The following is a 21,850-nucleotide window of genomic DNA, read 5'->3' on the forward strand; positions in this document are numbered from 1 at the left end:
AAACAGAACCTGAAGAATGTACCTGCCCAGTGAAATCTAAGCTCTCTAGCATCCAAGGCTCTACGGTCTAGCCCCAACCTAATTCTCTTGCTGTGTGTCTCTTGTCACTCGTCTGTACACACTGAGTGACCTGTCAAGAGGGACTGGTTTGAGCCTGAAATAGCCCTCGCACTGCAGTCTTTTAGCCAGGAAAACACTCCCTCTTATGTTTTCCTCAAGCAATTGTCTTTCCAGATAAAGATTCTGTGTCATCATTCTGGGGAGTCATCCCGGACATTGTGGGCTGGGTTGGTTAGTTCTTGGGTGCGCTCTTTCCTTGTGCATCCTTCTGCCCCAGCACTACATGGCTATGTTCATTTTTCCTGCTTTCCTACTGTGAATTCTTTGGAGACAATGCTGATCTCCTTCCTTCCCTTTCTCCTTTCCTCTTGCCTGCTCTCCATCTTTCCTTTCTTCCCTAGCACACGTAGTAGGTGCTCAATAGATGTTTACAGAGAGCAAATGTTTCTGTGGGTTGAGAGGGATATTTCTCTCTTTTTTTTTCTGAACAGAAAACTGATGACAAATTTTACAAAAAAAAATTCACTGTCAGGCAAAAGCCATATGCTTTAAATGATCAGAAAAGAAAAGGCTCTGGGAACCATTTTTCGCCTTTTTCGGCATGCAGTCTCTGCACAGTTCTGAAGCCAAGACTCACAGATTGTTGTAGCTCCTGGGCCATATGTGTACTTGGTACCGTACAGTGTGGCAAGTTCTTTCACGGTAGCTTTAGCCAGAGCATTCTGCAAAAGAACCAGTAGTAAGTGAATAAATAAATAAAAGCACTCACTGACAAGCAAACAAATACACATTATTTTTAAGACATTGAAGATGTGTAAGTCATAATTCAGGTTAGCATTTTATACTTATTCAGCGCCCATTCCAATTTTTCCAGCTAACTTAGTCATACGATCCAGGTGATTTCCATGAAAGGATGTCTTCCCTAACCCCGCAAGCAGTCACTCTGAGCTACCCTCTGTCATACACAGAATGTATTATATTGTGTCAACACCATTTGCTGGCCTCTGAGTTCTCAGTGAATTTTCTGTCTTTTATCTCCGTGTCCCCAGGGTCTAGTTTAGGGTTTGCCTCTTAGTGGTTGTCCAGTAACTATTTGTTAAAACTCAGAAGATGGTTAGCTCTCTTCTTACCCTATTATTTGAGAATTAGTTCCTTCATTTATTTTAAATCATTGTTGCAGTAAAGAATGAGTCCTAGGAATAAGTTCTGTTTTAGTAAGAGGACAATATTTCACTTCATTTTCTTTTTTTCTTTATATAGAAATTAATTGGTCTTTTTTTTTTTTTTTGCTGGATTTCTTATTTAAGCTTGTTAAACTTTTTTTTTTTTTTAACTTTAGTTAAGGCTAGAGGAATGAGGGTATAGTGATCTGTAACTGTCCCACATATCACATTTATTGACATAGTAAAATGTCACTGTGTTAAAAGTTTAGGTTATGTCTAAGGATTAATTTAGCATATCTATCTTGTCTCTAGAATGTGTAAGAGAAAAGCAGGCAGCAAAGCAGTCTTTATGATTGTGTGAAGAGGTCATCTATCTATTACAGGCAAACAAACACAAATCAAATGCAGACAACCCCCAACAAAACCCAAAAACTAGCTGGAAATGTGGCAGGTTATAAAGCCAAGATAAAGCTGTGACAGAATTATGGAGGTTAGGGCACAAGCATTATTTTCTACACATGAGAATGACTGAATAGTCAATGTAACACTCAGTGACAGTGTAGAAATACTTAAGAATTGTGGGTTCCAAGGATGAGGGGAAATTTCAGCTTGGAAGATTTTTAGACTGAATAATTAGAGAAAACTGATTCTATTTCAAAATGCAGAACATGTGAATTCCAGAATTAAAAAAGTAGCAAGTATTAACTTATGTGTATTTTTTTTTTTCTTAGAAGTAGCATCACCCTCTCAACAGACCCGCCACCCACTGGCCCCCTGCACTCAGTTCCTCAAGGAGACAGGCTCCTCCCTGACACAGTAAACACAGGGCACAGTAAAAGCCCTGACATCTGCTGATGTGCTGCTTTCTTAAATGAGTCACATGAAAAGCAAGGCCTGCTTAGGCTGTCTGGGGAATACTGATTTTGCAAACTGATTGTTTACCACAGGAGAATAAGTCACAATTCATCCTGGTTATGGAACAAGCTATCTTTCATACTTTGGCATTATACTTATGTCTTGTACATATGCTTGGAAAACTGTGAGGTTGGTGATGAAATCGGAATAATTTTATTTTTACAATGTAGCAACTTCTCTTAGTTCTTTTTCTAATAATTAAAACCAGTTTAGTAGAAGCTTATGTAAAATTGATGAAGGCACATCTGTAAGACTTCCAAAGACTTAATGCTTTACCAACAAAATGCTAAATTAGAAAATTTAAAAAGAATAACAAAATTTAAATTATGATTTTCTAGTTTGATCCACTGAAATAATGCAATCAGTTTTTTGGAACTAACTTATTCTCAGAGTTTTGGGTCAGTAACTTGAAAATTTTAGGATTTCACTTTCCTTTTTTCCAAACTGGTAAATTAATTTGTACTTTCTCTTACTGCACAAACTCTTTATTGTCATGATCCACAGGTATAGTTTCTTATTCTGACCAGCACACTAAAGCTGGTTCTTCTCACCACCCTTTAGTGTAGGGTCTAATGCCAATTAGATAGGAATAATCTACGAACATTGCATGATGCTCAGAGTAGATTTAAAATCATCTTTTAGAGATGTGAAACATGGTAAGGTACTGATCTTTTGATAGGCGATCAGTATGTTTTTACTATTCAACAATTTCTTTAACTTGCCATTATCCAAGGACGTCTCTAATTCGTTATTTTTTCCATAAGGCAGAACCTTTGATCCTTAAAAAGTTTTATTACTTCCCTAGTTACCTTCTTCAGGCTTTTCATCTGTTCTGCCCCTCCTTCACAACTTAACCTTGAATTACTCCTTTTATTTAGCAGAAATGATTCTAATAAGTTCCAAGGATCTAAGGTACAGCATTATGACTGTAGTTAGCAGAGCTGCGTTGTGTACTTGAAGTTTGCTATGAGAGAAGGGCTTTAATGTTCTCACCATAACAACAATAACAAACTGGTAATTATGTGAGGTAAAGGATGTGTTAACTAATGTGGTAAGCATTTCACAATATATACGTGTAACAAATCATCATATTGTACACCTTGTGCTTACACAGTATTATATGTCGATTATATCTCAATAAAGCTGTAAAAAAGAAGATATGTGATATTTCAGGATTAGTTCTAAATGTGAAAAGTTGTGAAGACTAGAGAAGACTTAAGGCAAGAAGATCATTGTCATCTATTGACCTCTTGTGTGTCAGTTGACCTTTAAGTCTCTCAATATATTTATTGGTGTAACATAATATTTAAGTTATTTTACAAAACCTCAGGGGGCTACTCATGATCTGTTACCTCTTTTGACTTAACCAACTTATCAATTTAGTTATAACTACCATTCAGGCCACATAAAAATGTTCTGTTTGCCTTTCCTCCAAGTGATAACCAAGTGCTTTCTAAGCCTCATGGGCATCTTTTGGAAACAGTTGCTCTTTCTTTGATACTGAAGCAACATCTAAGATTGATATTATCTTAAAACTGCTGCTGTTTTGTTTCTTTCGCTGGTGCACATTGTGGGAATATGTAGTTCATGCCTCAGCTTTGGCTCTCCTTGTCCCCTGTTGCTCTCTCATCTGAATATATAAAGCATCACTCATCTAATGAATGCCACCTCATCGCCACATCCTTCAGTGTCTCTCACCTTCTATTGAAGGTTAGCCTCCTTTCTTGGCATAAAGAGTGTGATCTAGTCCCTCCCTTCTTTCTCAGGCTGCATCACTTGCTGGATATCCTCATGTTCCTTCCAAGCTAGGTTTTTCTGAGCTCATCCTGTACACCCTTCCCCGACCCTTCCCTGACTCTCCTTACCTTACTCTCCCTTTGTTGGAATCCCCTTTCTTTGTTCACATGGAGAATTCTATTGTTCTTCGAGATTCAGTTTTAGTGTCGCCTTTTTTGTGAAGCTGCCCTAACTCTCTTAGGGAGCATTGAGTCCCCTCCTTTGTGAGGGCTCACACCTCTATCAGAGTTTCTATCACTCTATGCTGTAATCAGTATATTTTTTTGTATTTATTTACCCCCCAACCCCCACCCCAGGGGAACTCCTTTTGAGAAGAGATTCTTAACTATTCATTTTGTGTCCTCAGAGGATTGCACAGCACCTAGCACATGGTTGCTTGAATGAGTATTATTTTAGGACTTCAGGGCATTAAAGATGGGCCTGATTGGATGTGTCTGCAGAGTGCTGAGCTCTGCAAAAGTTGAACTATAACCCACCTGTGTGGAGATTGGGGATGCTTGTGGGGTGGGTGGCAATACCATGTAGTGATAATTGACGGGTTGCCACATTTAGACATTGACCTCTGCTGTTCACTTTACTTATTTCCATTAATTTTTTAAAATGAAATCTGTAGACCCTTTCTCTCAGTCCCTCAAAGCCAAGACAAAAAATGTCAGAACAGACATTAATCAACCAAAATATCATATTTTAAATTCCAATTATCTTAACAAAAACCCCTGTTATCAGTGTGGGTCTTTTCTTTTGAAGAGTTCAAATACTTTCACAAATGTTACTCATTTATCTTCCCAACGTTATCTGTCCACATTTCATCGACGCAGAATTTTCTAACAGAATGGAATGCTATGGAGGGTAGCATGCTCAGTGGGAATGTTTCAACCAAGCTGGGTGGCTGACCCCTGCCAGGAATAGGAGAGAGAGAGTCAATTCCTGCATTCCCTCAAATGTTAGAGTGGTAACTCCTTTCCCTTGCTTGGCTCTGTAAAAATGGACTAAGACGGCTGACCAAAGACTCACGGAAGCAATAGCACATCAGAGAATGTGATCTACATCTTGAAAAACTCCAATTAATGACACTTTCTATACAACCTGTCATTTGAGGGACATCTTATATCCTTGCTCAATGGGTTCAAAATAAGAACTAACATTTACATAAAACTTAGACTCTACAAAGAACTCTCGATAAGAGCTAGATATTTTTATCCCCATTTTACAGATAAAAGAATTGAAACTCAGAGAGGATAAAAGAACTTTCCCAAGGGCACGCAGCCCTGGTAAGTGGCTGACTTGAGCTAGGTTCTTCTTGCTTTAAATCCTGTGCTCTTTTTCACTTTTTCTTGTGGCCTTCAAATACTTCAAACGAAGTGTTGCTGGAGCTGGTTTTACCAATTGTAAAGAACAGATGGAAGCTAAATATAAATCAGCCTTAGAGAAAACTTTGCTTTCAGTCAAGGCCAAACATGGCCAGCCTTTATTAATCCTTAGATATGAGATTCCTACCACGTCTTATGCATGTTCTCTTTTGTCACCTGTTTTCTTAAAAAGAGGCCTTGGTTATAGAGCAAAAGACAGAGAGAATCTAAAATGTCACATCTAACTCAAAGCCCAAGAGACAAAGGACCAACTAGTGTAATGTTCCCACAGGCTCTGAGCTCCAGGGGGCTGGTGAGATGAATAAGGTGAGGGTGTTTTTTTCCACAGACCTGTGTTCCCAGGTACATGTGATCAGGAAGCCCCTGTCTCATGACCATGCTTATGGTCCTCATTGCAACCTCCACATACACAGCTAGTGTCATGACAGGGCGGGCTGCCTCTAATCCTCCACTGGTCCATTATTACAGTACAAAAAAACAAAAGCCCCAAACGGACTTGGAGGATAAACCAATTCAAAGGAAATTTTCTTCAGAACTTTGTTTCGAACCTGAAGTCCTGAGTTTAATCATTCCTCTGGGTGGATGCTTGTGATAATGAAAGCATCAAAATGATCTTTAACTGTAGTTTCCTTCCTCTGTTCTGTGATAACGGGTAACTTACACCAAGGGACCAATGAGGAATTTAACTTTTATAATTTTGATGTAAAAGGAGAAGTCTGCAAGGCCTACAAGCAGGCCCTGAGAAGAGAGCCTTTGGGACTTGAAAAAACAAATATATTTCTGAGAAAAAGAAAGAGGGTAAACAAGCACAGCTCTTAGAAAAAGGCAAGGAGTTAGGGAAAAGCTTGGCTTAGGAGAGAAGGGTCTGCCTATCTCGGCAGAGCCCATGGGGAATGTGGGAATGTTTTCACTGATGTAAACCAAATTTTTTCTTTGGCTGATCTACAGACATATTTTTAAGCTCTTTAAAATTCAAGGAGAATGTGAAGCGTGAGTCAGCTGAAATTTTAAAGTCCAGATAATTTTTTTTGGTGGAAGTGGTGCTTCTTCCAAATAAAGATTAAAAAATAGATAGAGAAGAACAGGGTCTCTTGAACTTCAGATTTGCAGAACATTGTAAACTATTTGTGAGGAGGGTGTAAGATTCTGTGAAAGCCAGGCACTTTTGGCTAGGAATGCATCTCTGCTCTTATCTTTGTTTAAAGCAGGATTTTTCAATTTCAGCACTCTTGACCTGTGGGCTAGATAATTCTTTGTTGTGGAGATGTCCTGTGCATTCTAGGATGTTTATCAGCATTCCCTGGCCTCTGCCCACTAGATGCCAGTAGCACTCCCACAGTTACGACAGCTAAAAATGTCTCCCCAACATTGCCAGATGTCCCCTAGGGTCAGGAAGGGGGCAAAATTAGGAAAAAGGAAAGTCAGATAAAGAATGTAATTATGGTAAAAAGAGTGTATTTTATAGAAAAAATTTAAAAAGGAAGCGAACTGGCTTTAAAGGTGCTCTGAATCATTATTTTTTTCTATTGACAATAGTGCAATTGTCCCCTAAACACTGCTTCTAGTTCATTCCTGCTAAAATGATTACTACCATCAGGGTTGCCAGATTTAGCAAAAAATATAGGATACTCAGTTAAATTTAAATTTCAGATAAACAATACTTTTTCAGTATAAGTCTGTCTCATGCAATATTTGGAATACACTTAAACACTAAAAATTAGTTGTTGTTTATCTGAAATTCAAATATAGCTGGGAGTCCAGTATTTGACCTGCACTACTATTTACCAGGTCACTGGCTCCAGGTCCTCGCTATGATACAGGATTCATTCTGACATTTAAGTTCCTCCATAATCTGGTTACCTCACTCCCACTCTTTTCTCACAAGAACATTCAAAACAGGCTGACTCCCTTCTACTCCACTCCATTTTTCAGTCGCACTGTTGCACATTCACTGTCCCTTCTCTTTGCCTAAAATGAACTCTTTCCTTCCTTTGCCTCCCAAATTCTGCCCATCCTCCAAGGCTCACAACAAATTGTATCTGCTCTCTATAACCTTCACTGAATAGCTTCATCACATATTGCTATATCCCTGCCCTGAATTCCTATTACGGTGCCTAGTTGGAAACACCCGTTCTGCACTTCTCTTGAATGGTATCTGATACCCGAGTCTTACTATTTCAATAAGCTCCTATGTTCTCAATCACAGGAACCATGTTATGCTGAACATTTAATAGGTGCTTGGTAAAATTTCTGGTAATTGCCTGATGAACAATACTGACCAGGCCCCGGAGGAGAATTCTTACAGGCCAAGAAGTCACTTAAAATGTATTAATGGTAAATCAGCAACCAGTTTCTCTAATCAAAGAAATTCTGCAATTGTCATTTAATTATTTTATTATTATTATTATTACTTTTTGCTTTTTTAAGTGAAATGAGAAATTCTGAGAAAATTCCCGAAGCAAATGTTTTGTGGCTCAAGTCCTGTCTGCCTTAGCTGCTGGTAGCCTGTCTGACAGTGGGACTGTGGCCTTGTTACTCTTATTAGTCAGGGACATGGTGACAGCTGTGATTGGGTGTGCACATGGCCCTGCAATTGTCGACCTCCTAATCACAATATTGCTTCCCTCTGAATTTTATGTTTATCTCTACCTAATCATAGTCTTGTTTTATACTCACATGTTTGGGTGGAGCAGTGGATTTCTATCTTGATGGCTCATTAACTAAACTGCAATTAAGAGGTAGTGAGGTACCACTAGACTGGAATGTGTTAGACTTGAGAAATAGATTTCTATCTTTTGGTCAAGTTTAATAGTTTTTCAGAAAGACTGTCCCCTTTCTCCTGGTTAATGAATACATATCTATGGAAATACAGGCTGGAACCATAAAGACTGGGCCCTGAGAAGTCAGGTATCTAAATTCTTAGCAAATGTCCAGAGACAGATTTATGAAAGGCTTTTTCTGATGAATGTTCTTCTGCAAAACAGCTACATGGGGTACCAACATAGAACATGGCCATACAAATAGTTGTGTTTGTCTTTGGAAATTAGGGCTGCCTAGGAAATTCTTTGAGATCCACTGGTTCTAGGGCCTAGACTGCCTCTACTACTCCTGTTGGCTCAACCAAGGCTTCATTGTCTCGGCTGAAAAATGAGAAAACAGAAGCAGAGAAATTCCAAGATTTCTAACTGAAAAATTCTGTGCTTCTAATGCAGATATGTGGTGTGAGATGCATGCCCTGGATCTTCATCTTTATATGTAGAGTGCACATCAGCTTTCCATTGGTCACTTTGGGGAGTGGGTCAAGATATCTTGTTGACCTGTTATTATTCTGGGTTCCTGCTTGAACTTAGAAGTGGTATAATAATACTAACTATTATTAACAGTGTCATGTAAGCCTCTTTGTGGGGAAAGGTGGGCCAAAGATTGGGATCTTCTTCATACTCAATAAATGCAAAGATATGGATAAGTTTGGGAGTCTTTTCAATTATGTCTCCTAGTTTTTATTTCTGACAGTAAAGAAGTCATACAATTCAATATTTAATTATCCTTTTACATTTTGGAAATGTAAGTATATTCTGTATCTGGGCCTTAAAACTTCCTTTGAAGATAGTGATACTTTATATTGAAAAAATCAACAGTAAGGATCTGGATAGTTTATGAAACCATTGGAAACTCACAGTGTACTTAGTATTCTTTCTTTAAATAATATAGTATGTGTAAAAGTGGATTGCAAACTGGAAAGCATGTAAGATAATATTATGCATGTAAGATAATATTATGATTCCTCATGCTTTTTACTGATCCACTAAAGATATATATATATTTTTTGGTAGCCTTCTTTGTAATCCATGATATTACTTCTGTTTTTTTACTTCATTGATTTTTTGCATTTCTACCTCTGCCTTTCTTTCCTCTGAAGGTTGTCTCATTATATGAGCAACTGTCAGGCAATCTACATGTAAGATATTTCAGAAATGAAGCCACAAAAATTTTCATCATGACTCAGATATCAGAAGATTGCTACTTATGATATGTCCTAGATTTGGGTTAAGAATGCTAATATAAATACAGAATAATTTCCTTCAACCTAGAGTCTTATTCTCCTTGAAGCACTAATTTTTGCTACAAAAATAATGTTATAAGCTTTATAAGTATAAAGAGAAATAAGAATTATATATGAATATATAGAATATATATTCCAAATTTTGTATGAGGCAAAATCTGCTTTGCATTTCTTTAAGAATATTCTGACTTAAATAATGTGGTATGCCCAGAATTTATCCTCGTAATCTTTTTCTGCCTTTTATTTTCTGCCGTATGATCCCACTTTTCTGAGAAATAATATGGAGGCACTAGATTTGGATGGAACATTCACCTTTCTAGATCAAGACTTTTACTTTTTCCCCTTGATACCCTCATAACAAATGAAAACCATGAAAAAACTAATGTTTTTCTCTTTGAGAGACTCAAATTCTCTTTTGACTATCCATATATTTGTAATAACACTACAGTTATCAGTTGTTCTAGCAAAATGTGCTTAGGAAGTAAGTGATTTGGAATTATACAAAACAATAAAAAGATTAAAAGGATTTGTAGTTATTCAAAAGATTTAAGTTGCTTTGAGTTGCCAAATTAAACTCAGATCTCCAGTGAATTAAATAATCAAATAACATTTACAAGTGGCATTTATATTTCTTTAAAGATGCTAGACAAAAGTTTAATCATAAAAAAATTATTGGAAATTAAAGTAACTTTTAAATTAACTAGAGCAATGTAAGTGCAATTAAGTTTTGCATTTTAGTCACCTATCTTATTTAGCTCTGGAAAAGATAAGATGTAGCATGTACGATTCCTTGAATTTATTAGTTCTATGAGTATAAAAATAAGATTTATTCTGTGATTTGTACTTTTTTGAGAATAGATTATGAATATTTTACTTTTATATAATTCTGTTTATTCCACTTCTTTGCCAATTAGAATTTAAAAACAATTTCAGAAGACAAGATTTCTAATATCTTTTTTACTATTACCTCTTTTCTTGATTTGAAATGAAGAGGTGATTCTTAGAGAACAGTATCAGTGACTCACTTTCTGCTGGAATGGCTTCACACACCACTTGGGGTGCATGTGAATTGGCCCACTAAACCCACTAATTCTGAGTTGTGGGTCTTTTCCTGCATAAAACTCCCATAAGCAGTAGCAAAAATTATTCAGCATATTCTAAAGATAGAACTTACTTGATTCTTTTTTAAAAAAGGATAATCTTTAGACTTTTAGAGTAGCCCAGATACTGTGTTGTTATTGTATGGAGCCAATGGAATGACAAAGCTTTTCATTGCTAAAAGGGCTTAAATTGATTCTCAAAATAAGAAAAGGTATAGAAACCTTGTGAGGCTGTTCAATTCCAAAGTACACGTTGAGCTTTTCTGTTAGCATTAGTCTTTTAGAATTTATGTTTAAAACTAGTTGCTATTAAGCAAACTGGATATTGGTTATTGTTACTTAATATGGTTTACAATTTTGGTTTTACTATTTTACTTATTAACTCATTAGTGCTTAGTTTTTATGGCTTTGTCTTTTTCTCTTCTGATGTGGTACAATTTAAACATATTCACACAAATTAAGCAAACAACATAGCCCACTGCCTCTCCTCTGGTGGCCAGAAATCTAGGACTGAAGTGAGGAGCTAACCACACCCATTTCTGGGACCTCAGACCTGTGAGCGCCCACTGAGGACACTGACAGACCAAGTGTAACTGGAAAACTGAAATATTTAATGGTTCTAACTAATGATGTTTTCTTTTGTGTTTTGGCTACAAATAGAGAAAATGGGAAACTTTTTGGAAAATAGTATTTTTTTAAAGGACTTGGCCAACTGACAATTAACAATCATTTTTCTAAGAGGTTGAGTTATTTTTCCATTTTGTTCTTCACAAAATATTTACAGCATTACAAATTTTATTTGGTCTCCGAAGAACTAAATCTGAAAGTACAAAACAACAGTTTCCCTTTGTTAAAGTTACTGGGTTTTCAAATTTATGTATTTAAGGTAAGCCAAAATCAGTGTCATTGTCTAAGTGGAATACTTTTCTGTTATTTATTTATTTATTTATTTATTTATTTTTGGCATAACTCAAATGCTTTAAATCTTAATCTTGTTCTTTTAGATCAGGTCCCAACTTCTGGCAGCCAGATGTTTCATAAATTAAAAAAAAATAGTTTGAAGAATTCAAACCTTATTTAAAAGAATTATGCATTGATGTGTGGTATTTGTTAATGTGAATGTTATAAAACTCATTTAGCTTTTGATGTTATTATATCTTGATTTTCCAACAACATTGCTAGTTTTTTGAGTGAGGAATACTTAAATTTCTTTGCATTATTTTCTATATCTAGTAAGGACCCATCACTCATTTGTTCATTGATTGATTTACTTCTGTGTCTCACTTAATCAAACAGTGAAATAAGGATCTCAATTTTAGGATCTTATCACTTCCCCAGTGTCAACCAAATGTGCCACATTCCTAATGACATCTGTCATGCTCTGCCTATGTCAAATCCAGCTCAGGGCAACTTGACAAAAACAACTTTCTGATTAAGATAATGAATGAGATGAAGAACTTTGATTATCCCAGATGCATCTGAAATCATCATGTGAGTCAGTATTGTAGTGAAACAGGAGGAAGTAGAACTATTGTCTTTGAAGATTAATGAATAAACCACATGGGTACCATTCTCTACATCAAAATAATATTTCTTTTAGCTAATTTATCTAGCCAATTTCAGATTCTTTGTAATGGAACTTCCAGAAATTGTTCTTACAGTTTTTTTAAAAAAATTAAAAAATTTCAACAGTGAAATACTATTTCTACTATCATGACTACTTACCAACTCAGCATTGTTCTCTGTGAGTTTGTAATCATAGGAGTAAGGGTAAAGCAGCATCTGGGAGTATGAGTGGATCGTCAGATATGCTTTGATGGAGGCGAGGTTTTTGCGGATGAAATTAGCCAGGGCCTTGGTCTCTTTTTCAGACTCTGCAGCAGGTCCACAGTAAGTTTCATCACAGGGCTTCTGAGAGGCTCCGATTGCTGGAAAAACATACATTATTGTTAATGGTAAATGGTCTTCTACTGAAGTTCTCACAAGGCGTGTTTCAAACTTTCAAATTAGAGAGTTAAAAACAAGTGGTTTTCACAGGACTACTCATAATCATCCTCATATATGTATACATTTAGTCACAAGATTAGGGTAGTAAGTTTTTAAGTTAACAGTAAAAAGTTGCATGTGAAATCACCAATGTTTTCTTATGTAGTATTATATAATTAGGTCAATGTAGTGTAAGAAAATTAATAAGTATGGGACAAAATATTATCCATGAGAAATTTTTTGTGCTATTGTAATTATTTTCTGAGAGTCTCATCACGATTTTATCCAAATAACTATTTAACGATGGTCTCCTCTAAATTGTACATTTCACAAGTAGTAGAAGTAAGTCTGGCTTTTTCAGTCTTGTGCTTCCAGCATCTAGCACAGTTGGGAACACAATAGAGCACATAATACATTTTTATTGACTGAAGAAATAAACTGTTTATTGTCTATGCTTTCAGAAGTTAGAATTCTAAAATATAAAATTTTACATTTTTCTTGTTTTAGACACTATTGTGTTTTTCTACGTTATTTTTTCGACCATGCTTCTCCACAGACACATGCAAAATGGTCAGCCAGATACTTACTGCACCAGCCAGCATTAAAATTTCTGTTGGGGTCTGTGCCAATGCAGTTAGTTCCAGCATGGGTGGAGCGAGTCTTTCTCCACATTCGGTTCTGAAAATGGTTTATATGGTTAGGACAAGTATAATAGAAAGTGGTCAGTTTTAATTTCATCAGCACCTCTCAGTATTGGTTCACATACCTTGTTCCAGGTGTAGACGTAGCCATCAATATTGAGCACAGGCAAGATATAGAAGTCTAACTTGTTGAGAAATTCTGTCATGTGGCTTTCATGTCCGTAGGTGCGAACAGCCTGTGTATGAATTATGAAGCAGAATTTCATGTAGAAATGAAATGTATGATGCTGCTAACATTTACATAGACTGGATAAATGTTGACTTTGGTAATGAAAGCAGTGTCCCTTATGAGGTAAATATTATTAATGTTTAAAAATCAATTAGCAAAATACTACTAGTTTTGTTTAAAATACTTGTTTCCAGGATATTCTATTTCATCCCTATATAACCCAGAATTATTTCTTTATTTTAACTTTTTATTTTAAAGATGAATAAAGACTTAAAAAAAATTAAAAACTTTTAAAAATAAAATTAAAGACTTTTAAAGAATGTATGTACTCACTTCCTTTGAAATAATGATGGCGATAACTATTTTTTAAAGTTAGTAGGATATGAGGGTAAGACCCATTTCTAGTAAGTTAGGAATGTCTACGGGTGGCTATGCATTTTCCTCATAACATCATCCAGAAACATTTAATTTTTATGAAAACTGTAGATAGTCTCATCAGAAGGAGTGTCTGACATGGCAGGAGAATAAGAAAGTCTTCCATTATGAAATGAGCTCACACTGATGGATTTTGGGGAGCCTCTAATTAAAGCATCAAGCTGCATCATGATGGAAATCTTCTCCTTACTCCTCTACTCCTCTTTCTTGAGAAGGGAACACTGTTAAGCGTTTGGACTAGTTCTCCAGGCTGAGTAATGTGGACACCTATCTATGAATGAGGACCACATGCCCATTTATTATGTTCTCTTAGTCACAGTCCCTCAGCCCTAGAATCATTTTAACTTAAATTCTTTTCTAAGCTCTCTCAAATAGACTTTAAGATATTTAAGGCTTCTATGTGTTGATAATTTTTATATACTCTTTGTGACTCTATACGTGTATATTCATTACGATAACATACGATAAAGCATGAGTTTTTTAGGTTGGAGCAGCTATAGAACCATATTCTTTTAATGATCTATGATTGGAGATAACCAAAGTAATGATAAAAGCTCTTTCCTTCTAGAGGACAGATGGCGAGACATACACTAAAGTTAAATGGTGCCAATTGGACACATGTTTAAAAAATAAAACCATACAAATAGACACAGAAGTGCTTCATGGATAAAGATTTATATTGTATATAATCATATTCTTGTATTTTAAATCACATTAATATTTTAAACCTTGAATTTTAAAATAATTTTAGACTTTTAGAAGAATTGCAAATACAGAGTTCCCGTATACCCCTCACTCAGCTTTCCCTTATGTTACCATCTCACATAACCATGGTACAGTGATCAAAGTGAGAAAATTAACATTTGTAGAATACCATAAACTAAATTATCGGCTTTATTCAGATTTCAGCAATTTTTTCACTAATGTCTTCTTTCTGTTCTAGCACCCAATCTAGGCTCCTACCTGGCATTTGATTGTCATGTCTCCTTAATCTCCTCTTATCTATGACGGTTCCTCAGTCTTTCTTTGTCTTTTTTGGCTTTGACACTCTTGAAGAGTACTGGTCTGGTTATTTTGCAGAAGATCTCTCAATGTGGGCTTGTCTGATTCTTTTTTATTATTAGAGAAAGCTTATGTATTTTGAGGAAGAATATCACAAAAATGATGTGCCTTTCAGTGCATAATATCAGGGTCCATGGTACTGATTATGTCTAATACTGGCGATGTTAACCTCAATCACCTGGTTAAGGTAGTTTCTGTTGGTTTTCTCCACTGGAAATTTTTATTTTGTAAATTTATATATATTTTGGGGGAGATACTTTGAGACTGCAAATATCTTATTTCTCTTTAAGCTTTTACCTATTGGTTTTTATACCTATTGTTGATTTTCTTGAAACAATTATTACTATGGTATTCTAATGGCGATTTTCTATTTTGCTCATTCTTTGTACATTAGTTAGTTGTGATTCTGTAAGAAAGAATTATTCCTTTTCTCTTATTTATTTATTTAACTGTCTAATTATATCAATATGGGCTCATGTATATTTAAAACTTTAATTTTTAAAGGGCTTTCACATATCTCTTATCATTAGAATTATAAGGAATGAAAACAGTATCATTTAGAGAAGTGACTAGTATGTACTGCTTTCTTTTACGCTGAAGTATACAATGACTATTATCTAGGAGATAATGATCAGGTTAGTGGTTTATCTACAATTATTAACTTTTAAATTACCTATCCATCATACTACCTGTCAGCCTCTCCACTGAGTGTGAAAGTTCAGATGAATGAAATCCAAATAAAATTTGCTAAATGCTTTTTAAAAATTCTTGCCTTATAAAGGTCTCTTGGTGAAAGTTGAAATTAATATCCAAAAATGGGAGCATGGAGTTATGATTTTTTTTCTGTTATTCTCTTTTATTTTAGCTAGGTTATAAGGAATGGATTGAAGTAAAATAATACTTTCTACTTCTCTCTGCCAAAAATCACTCTAGATACTGACCTCTCTCACAAACCACTGGCAAAACGCAGGGGAAATCCACTCTCTGGCATGGAAACCACAGTCCATGAAAATGGCAGGCTTATTTTGTCCAGCTTTGCCAACCTATTGCAGACAAAAGGAAAAGGAAAACTGATTCATCACATTCAGGGCTTAACACTCGCTATCCTTCTGGGCTTCAGATTCAACAGGTGAAACCTGACAGCAACAAGAGATATATCCCATGATTAAATTAAAACATAATACTAGCACAGTATGTTCTTGACACAGCATTTGAGCCGAAGGCTTACATGTCTGTTTATTACTTTTATTAAGCTTGACAGGCTCGTATTTTCAGAAGATGCTTGATTACTCTGCTTAATTGTACTCACGTGGAGGTTATTTTCAGCTGCTATTATTAGGTGACATGACCAAGACAACTGGATGAGTAATTAGAAGTAATCATGATTGTTGCTAATCTTGTAAGAATTTTTCCTTCTCTCCCACTTATTCCTCATCTTTTTACTTTCTTCATTAGAATTACGTGACAAAAATGGCATTAGAGGATGGCAGAAACAAATTGCTGATATGCTTTGTAATGTTGTCTGATAGACGTGAAGTTTATGAACCTTTTTAGCAAATGAATTTGCAAACAACATCTGGGAGAGAAGAATTTCATCAGGGTAGATGATCATTTACATTGCTTACAGGAATGTGGTCAAATTTATGGGACATCTCTTATTTAATTGTATTTTTCCTTTTGAATAAATAAAAATAATGATTTAAAAATCCACACATGATAAAAGAAGCTGGAGAATCCATTTGATTCCCTGAGAGATACAGGCAGGGAAGGAATTATAACAATATTGGGGATGAGCATATCTGTGAAACGGATGTTAATGTGTTAGAATTCATTGATTTAAAGCCCTCGGGTATGGCAAGGTCAGGGCTAAAAACAATTACCTTGAGGAGGTACATAGTGCGTCCTTCAAATGTGGTGCCGATGGCACTGCGAGAGATGAGGTCTGGGTTCTCCTTGGCAACTTGTTGAGTCCAAGCCTCTATCTACCAAATGGAACCATGTGGATTAATGTGACATTCTTGGTTCGATTCCTAAAGCAATGCCTGACTAAATCATGTGCACATCATACCGTTTCCCATTTGTTGTACTTCTCATAACTGTGTCCAGTTGCACGGGCCTGGCTATCAAACTGAGCCTCCAGCATAGATCTCAGGTTGCTTATCAATACTCTGCAATAAACCAAAATGGGTGCTCCTGTGAATATAAATGTATTTCCCAGTGAACACATGTGAAAACGCAGAGTCACTGCATTAGTAGATGGTACGACACATTCTCCATGGAGTCACGTGTGTTCTCTGATTGTTCCAAATGTTCTTCAACCTCAGCTGATTATCATAAAGATTGAATAAATCATTGAGAAGGATACTGGAGAATGTGAGCAAGGCAGACTCTTCCTTGACCCAATTTCACGTATTTGGGTATCCTAGGAACCTAAACTTGGAAAATGGTTTACCCTGGTACCTGGGGTATTCTAGGTCAGGTACCTAGAATACCCTATGGGCTGCCATGCAAAAGCATGCACCTGAGTCCTATCTGTGGTCTTTCTTCCTCAGGATTTCCCTGGTTTAGCACTAAAGGTCCCACGTCCCAGAACCTACTCAGTCCCAGGTAAACTGAGCCAGTTGGTCACCTGAGATCTTTCTCTAGGTTTTGAGAAAAGTATCTTGATGGGTGGAAATAGAGAAATATTAACAAGCTAAAAATTTATTACAGAAAAGAATACTGGGTTTAAAGGCCTACTTCCTGCTTGCCTGTTTTTCGGCTGGTTTAAAGTAATCTAAGAATAGTTCTCTAGTAAGGTAATATGGAAATTGGTGACAGAAACTTGAGGCCTGCTTATTTCTATAAATAATGGTTCAGGTGAAATTTCCCATTATAAGAGGTAGGCCTGAGGGTGTATATATATGCGACTTCGTTTCTGTTTGCTGCTTGTCAGTGGAAAGTGTGTTCTGGAGGGACAAAATTTTATGAGCATTAATGTCCTTAGTCACAGTGCCGTGAATATTATGGACAGAGGCCAGCTTGCAGAAATGTCTATTAACCACAGTCAAGCCTTGAAACGTTTTTATCTGACACACAGAGAACTGCAGTTGCACATCAAAAGTCTACTTCCCCTCCGGCTGCCCCAAGGGCGTTCTGATGAAGTATGTCAGAGACATCCTCTGAACCTCCCTCCTGGTCTCTCCATTTGGTTAACTTGGGCATGAACTCGTGTCTGTTTATGGAAAGTGCTATAAATTAATACTAAATGATATTTGCTTCCTAGCAAAAGGCAAATACTGTCTTAAGGTCTTAAGGTAGATTTTGTTTTAAAGGAAAAGGAGCAGATTTTAAAATTTATTCTATGGAAAGAAAATTTCTCATTGAGCAGCCATCAGTACTTTGTTAGTGCATTAGTTTCTATGGCTGCTGTAAATTACCACAAACGTAGTGGTTTAAAACAACACAAATTTGTTATTTTACACTTCTGTAGGGTAGAAGTCCTACAGAAGTCTCACTGGGCTAAAAGCAAGGAATCAACGGGGCTGTGTTCCTTTCTGGAGGCTCTAGGGAAAAACTTGATCCTTGCCCTTTCCAGCCCTTAGTAGCTGCCACATTCCTTGGCTCTTCGTTCTCATCTTCCATCTTCAAAGCCAGCAACAGCGGCTCAAGTCCTTCTCACATCACATCATCTGACCTTCTCTTCTGCCTCCCTCACCTACTTCAACAGACCCTTGTAATTACATTGGACCTATCTGGACAATCCAGGATAATGTACCTATTTTAAGTTTAGCTGCTTAGCAACCTTAATTCCATCTACAACACTAACTCCTCTCTGCCAGGTAACGTAACATGTTCAAATGTTCTGGGGATTATGATAAAGACATTTTGGAGGGACAATCATTCTGCTTGCTATAGTTAGGGACAATGATTAGAGTAAGTGCTATAATTACATTCAATACCCACATTGGATTGTTAGGGAAGAAGGTGGAAGTAGAAGTCCTGAATTAGAAATCAAAAGTTCAGGGCCATAGTTTTTCCTAACTCATAAACTGGGTTGAGAAAAGTAATTTAATCTCTGGGCCTTAATTTTATGATTTTTAGCATGAGGGCATTTGATTAGCTGATATTTAATGTCCTTTTAAGTTTTAAGATGCAATGACTTGAGTCAAATTCATAGACCTTGGTCATTTATCTAGATGTCTTCCAAGGTTTATGAAAAAAAATTAAACCATGGTAAAGTGGCTAGTTACCATTTTCGTAAAATCTAGGAAAACAAGAAGGAAACTAATGCCTAGAGTATAGTTTAGGAAAATAATTTTCAAATATAACTTAAAACTAAAACAAACAAAAACAAAACAAAAACCTTGAAAACAAAAAAATTAACAAGCAGAAACTTTTAAGAAAACAACTACATTCTATGATCATCAAATTGAAAGAACAAATCCTGCCTAACAAGGATGAACTTCTCTGATCTGATGACAAAACTAAAAAATCCAAGAGGAAATGACATCTATTTTCACTTTATCAAGATTTTCCATTGTCAGCGAGCAAGTAATACATCATCTAGATCGCATGGCTTCTTAGTGGGTGCCTAGAGAAAAGAAATCATTAGTTAATTGCTGCCAGGCATTCCACAGCCTCAGGACTTTCACTAGACATTTGTATCTAAGACCGTAACCACGGCAATGATTTCTGATCTATCAAGAACCAGGTCTGAGTGGAGGGGACAGCAGAGCTCCCACAGCATATCAGTGCTCTTTCTCCTGCAGCCAATCGTCAAGTTCAAATTATTTAGGAGAATCAGTGACTATGTAGGGGCTGGTGTTTCCTTTGGTACTAAGATGAGACATTCTGTTAGAGTTATTACTATGTTAAATATTAAACATTTTCATCAATACCCAGGACAAAGAAACATTTAAAAAAATCAGTTAAATTTAAGATGATACCTAAGAGTAAAGGTATCCTCTGGTAACTTGCAAAAGAACATCAGAATGAGGTTGAAATTTAGTGCTGACTTCAAATAATCCTTTCCAGCCCTATGATTATTTGATTTTATTAGATTTAGGACAAAGCACTACATTAGCTACATTACAAAATATTATAACTAAATAATGAGCTTCTGTTCTAGGAGATTAAAACAATGCCTCTTAATGTAATAGAGACTGCATTACAGCTCTAAAATATAGAAGCATGTACACTATTTTGTACTTTTATATGTTCCTTTTACAGTGCTATCCAACTTTTTTTTTTTTTTTTAAACATGCAGGGACTCTCAGCAAAGCAAGGAATACAGTGTCTGAGAAGGAAAGACATGACTCAGTTTTTTCTGCCTTTCAGATTCCTGATTAAGGAGCATTTGGTCAGTTCCTGGACTATGTGCCCTTGCTATTTAAGAACACTACTATATACCCACTGTTATCCCAGTATACTTTCCTGTGTGAATCTGACATATGCAGAAAAATGATATTGTAGACGCTTAGCAACAATCAGTCTCTTGCTGGATTGGAGGGGGCAAAGACAAATTTCCTGTGATGTGTAGAAAGGAATTCCATGGAGGGCCGCCCAGGGAAAGGGTCTGTCAGTGTGGCTTCAGACCATAAGTTGGAGATTGACACCATCCAATTCCTAGTCTTTCTGTACCTAGGGGTGCAACATACGCATTTAAAAATAGTTGTTTTTCTTGGTGCACACACTGTGAAATTTTTCCCATGGTGGTTCAGAATCCAATTAAAGTTGCCAAGTAATACAAGTCTTGGTGAACAGGATCAGAACCACTGTAATAGCATCTGCGAGGCTATTTTGGTAGAACTTGTGCAGTAGATGGTTCCTGTTGTATAAAAACACAACTGCAAGTTCTTACTGGCAGGAAACAATCTAAATACAAATTAGTTACCATATGAGGTAATAATGGGATGCACAGGGACTGCTTGTAGCCCTGGCAAGGATATTGCTGGCATGCTTCTCCAGGATTTCTAGGGACTTATTATTATTTAATATTTAGAACATTGTATGCTACGAATATGCTAAACGGTAAACAGAGAAGCAAAAATTAATAAGCTCTTAGCCCTCAGGGAACATCCTGTGTTCTAGATGAGTCAACGTGCATGCACAATTCCCCAAAAGTTTACCCACTAAAATATATGTATGTTTTCCACCCGATAAAAGGAGATCGATATGTGATTAAAAGCCATTTTACTGCTTTGTGATATGAGTAGAATTAGGACATCATTCAGGTAGCTGGAGTTAGCTTATGGTCACTGATCTTCCTTTTGTTTTTCTTAAAGAATTATAAAGAAACCATTATCTTTTTGATTGTTACCGAAGATCCCTAAAGGCTAGGAATTTAGAAGTCCTCCCTAGTGTAATAAGAAGGGCAAAATGTCACAGACATGAATCTTAATCACGTTTTGAAACTTACAGTATTATATCTTTGTTTTTAAAAGACAGTCAGTTCTTAAGGTCAAATTTTGACTTCCCACAGGCAGAAGCAGATAGCTAAACTGTGTGAAGCACGATAATGGGGTTAAACACAAGTTTCTGTTGACCTTTAAAAATGTATAATCTCTCTCTTTGTACAATACTAAACCATAGCAGCATTCTCAACAATAGTAATATCTATTACAGTTTATTTACATATGGTTTTATTTCATCTTCACAAAAGCCCTTTGAGAGAGACAATGTATCCTCATTTTATATAGATAAGAAAACTGAAGCTCAGAAAGGTTAAACAAATTATCCGAGGTCACACAGCCAGGAGGTTGCAGAGCCAGGATTTGAATCTGGGCTGGTTTTTTTTACCCCCAAAGCATTTACTTGTTGCATTATGCTGTACAACTTCTGATGGAGGTATAGATTTTATAAATGAAAATTCTGATGTACTAGCATAAATATTATTCTGCATTCTTGAAATGTGAAGAACAAGAGAAATTGTCTTTGAAAATTATGCAGGTCACATTTTCTCAAAATGTAATGAAGACTTGAGCTTGTGGTGGGGGATTGTTGGATAAGCATTTGAATGTTCAGGACTGGAGCCCAAGACTGTCTTTT

General features: G+C 36.2%; 1 protein-coding gene across 1 annotated transcript in view; it reads right to left on the bottom strand.

Annotated features, from left to right (window-relative positions):
* Positions 1-21,850, bottom strand: part of CPB1 (carboxypeptidase B1) — a 30,887-nt gene that overhangs the window by 1,400 nt on the left and 7,637 nt on the right. Inside the window, exons 4-10 of the mRNA XM_011364428.1 lie at positions 16,890-16,989; positions 16,702-16,803; positions 15,763-15,864; positions 13,221-13,331; positions 13,042-13,132; positions 12,194-12,396; positions 698-782 (exon numbers count right to left, since the gene is read on the bottom strand). Of these exons, the coding sequence (XP_011362730.1) occupies positions 698-782; positions 12,194-12,396; positions 13,042-13,132; positions 13,221-13,331; positions 15,763-15,864; positions 16,702-16,803; positions 16,890-16,989 (794 nt within the window). The remainder of the gene's footprint in view (positions 1-697; positions 783-12,193; positions 12,397-13,041; positions 13,133-13,220; positions 13,332-15,762; positions 15,865-16,701; positions 16,804-16,889; positions 16,990-21,850) is intronic.

The sequence above is a fragment of the Pteropus vampyrus genome, unplaced genomic scaffold (genome assembly GCF_000151845.1).
Source record: "Pteropus vampyrus isolate Shadow unplaced genomic scaffold, Pvam_2.0 Scaffold97, whole genome shotgun sequence".
Taxonomy (NCBI): Eukaryota; Metazoa; Chordata; class Mammalia; order Chiroptera; family Pteropodidae; genus Pteropus; species Pteropus vampyrus.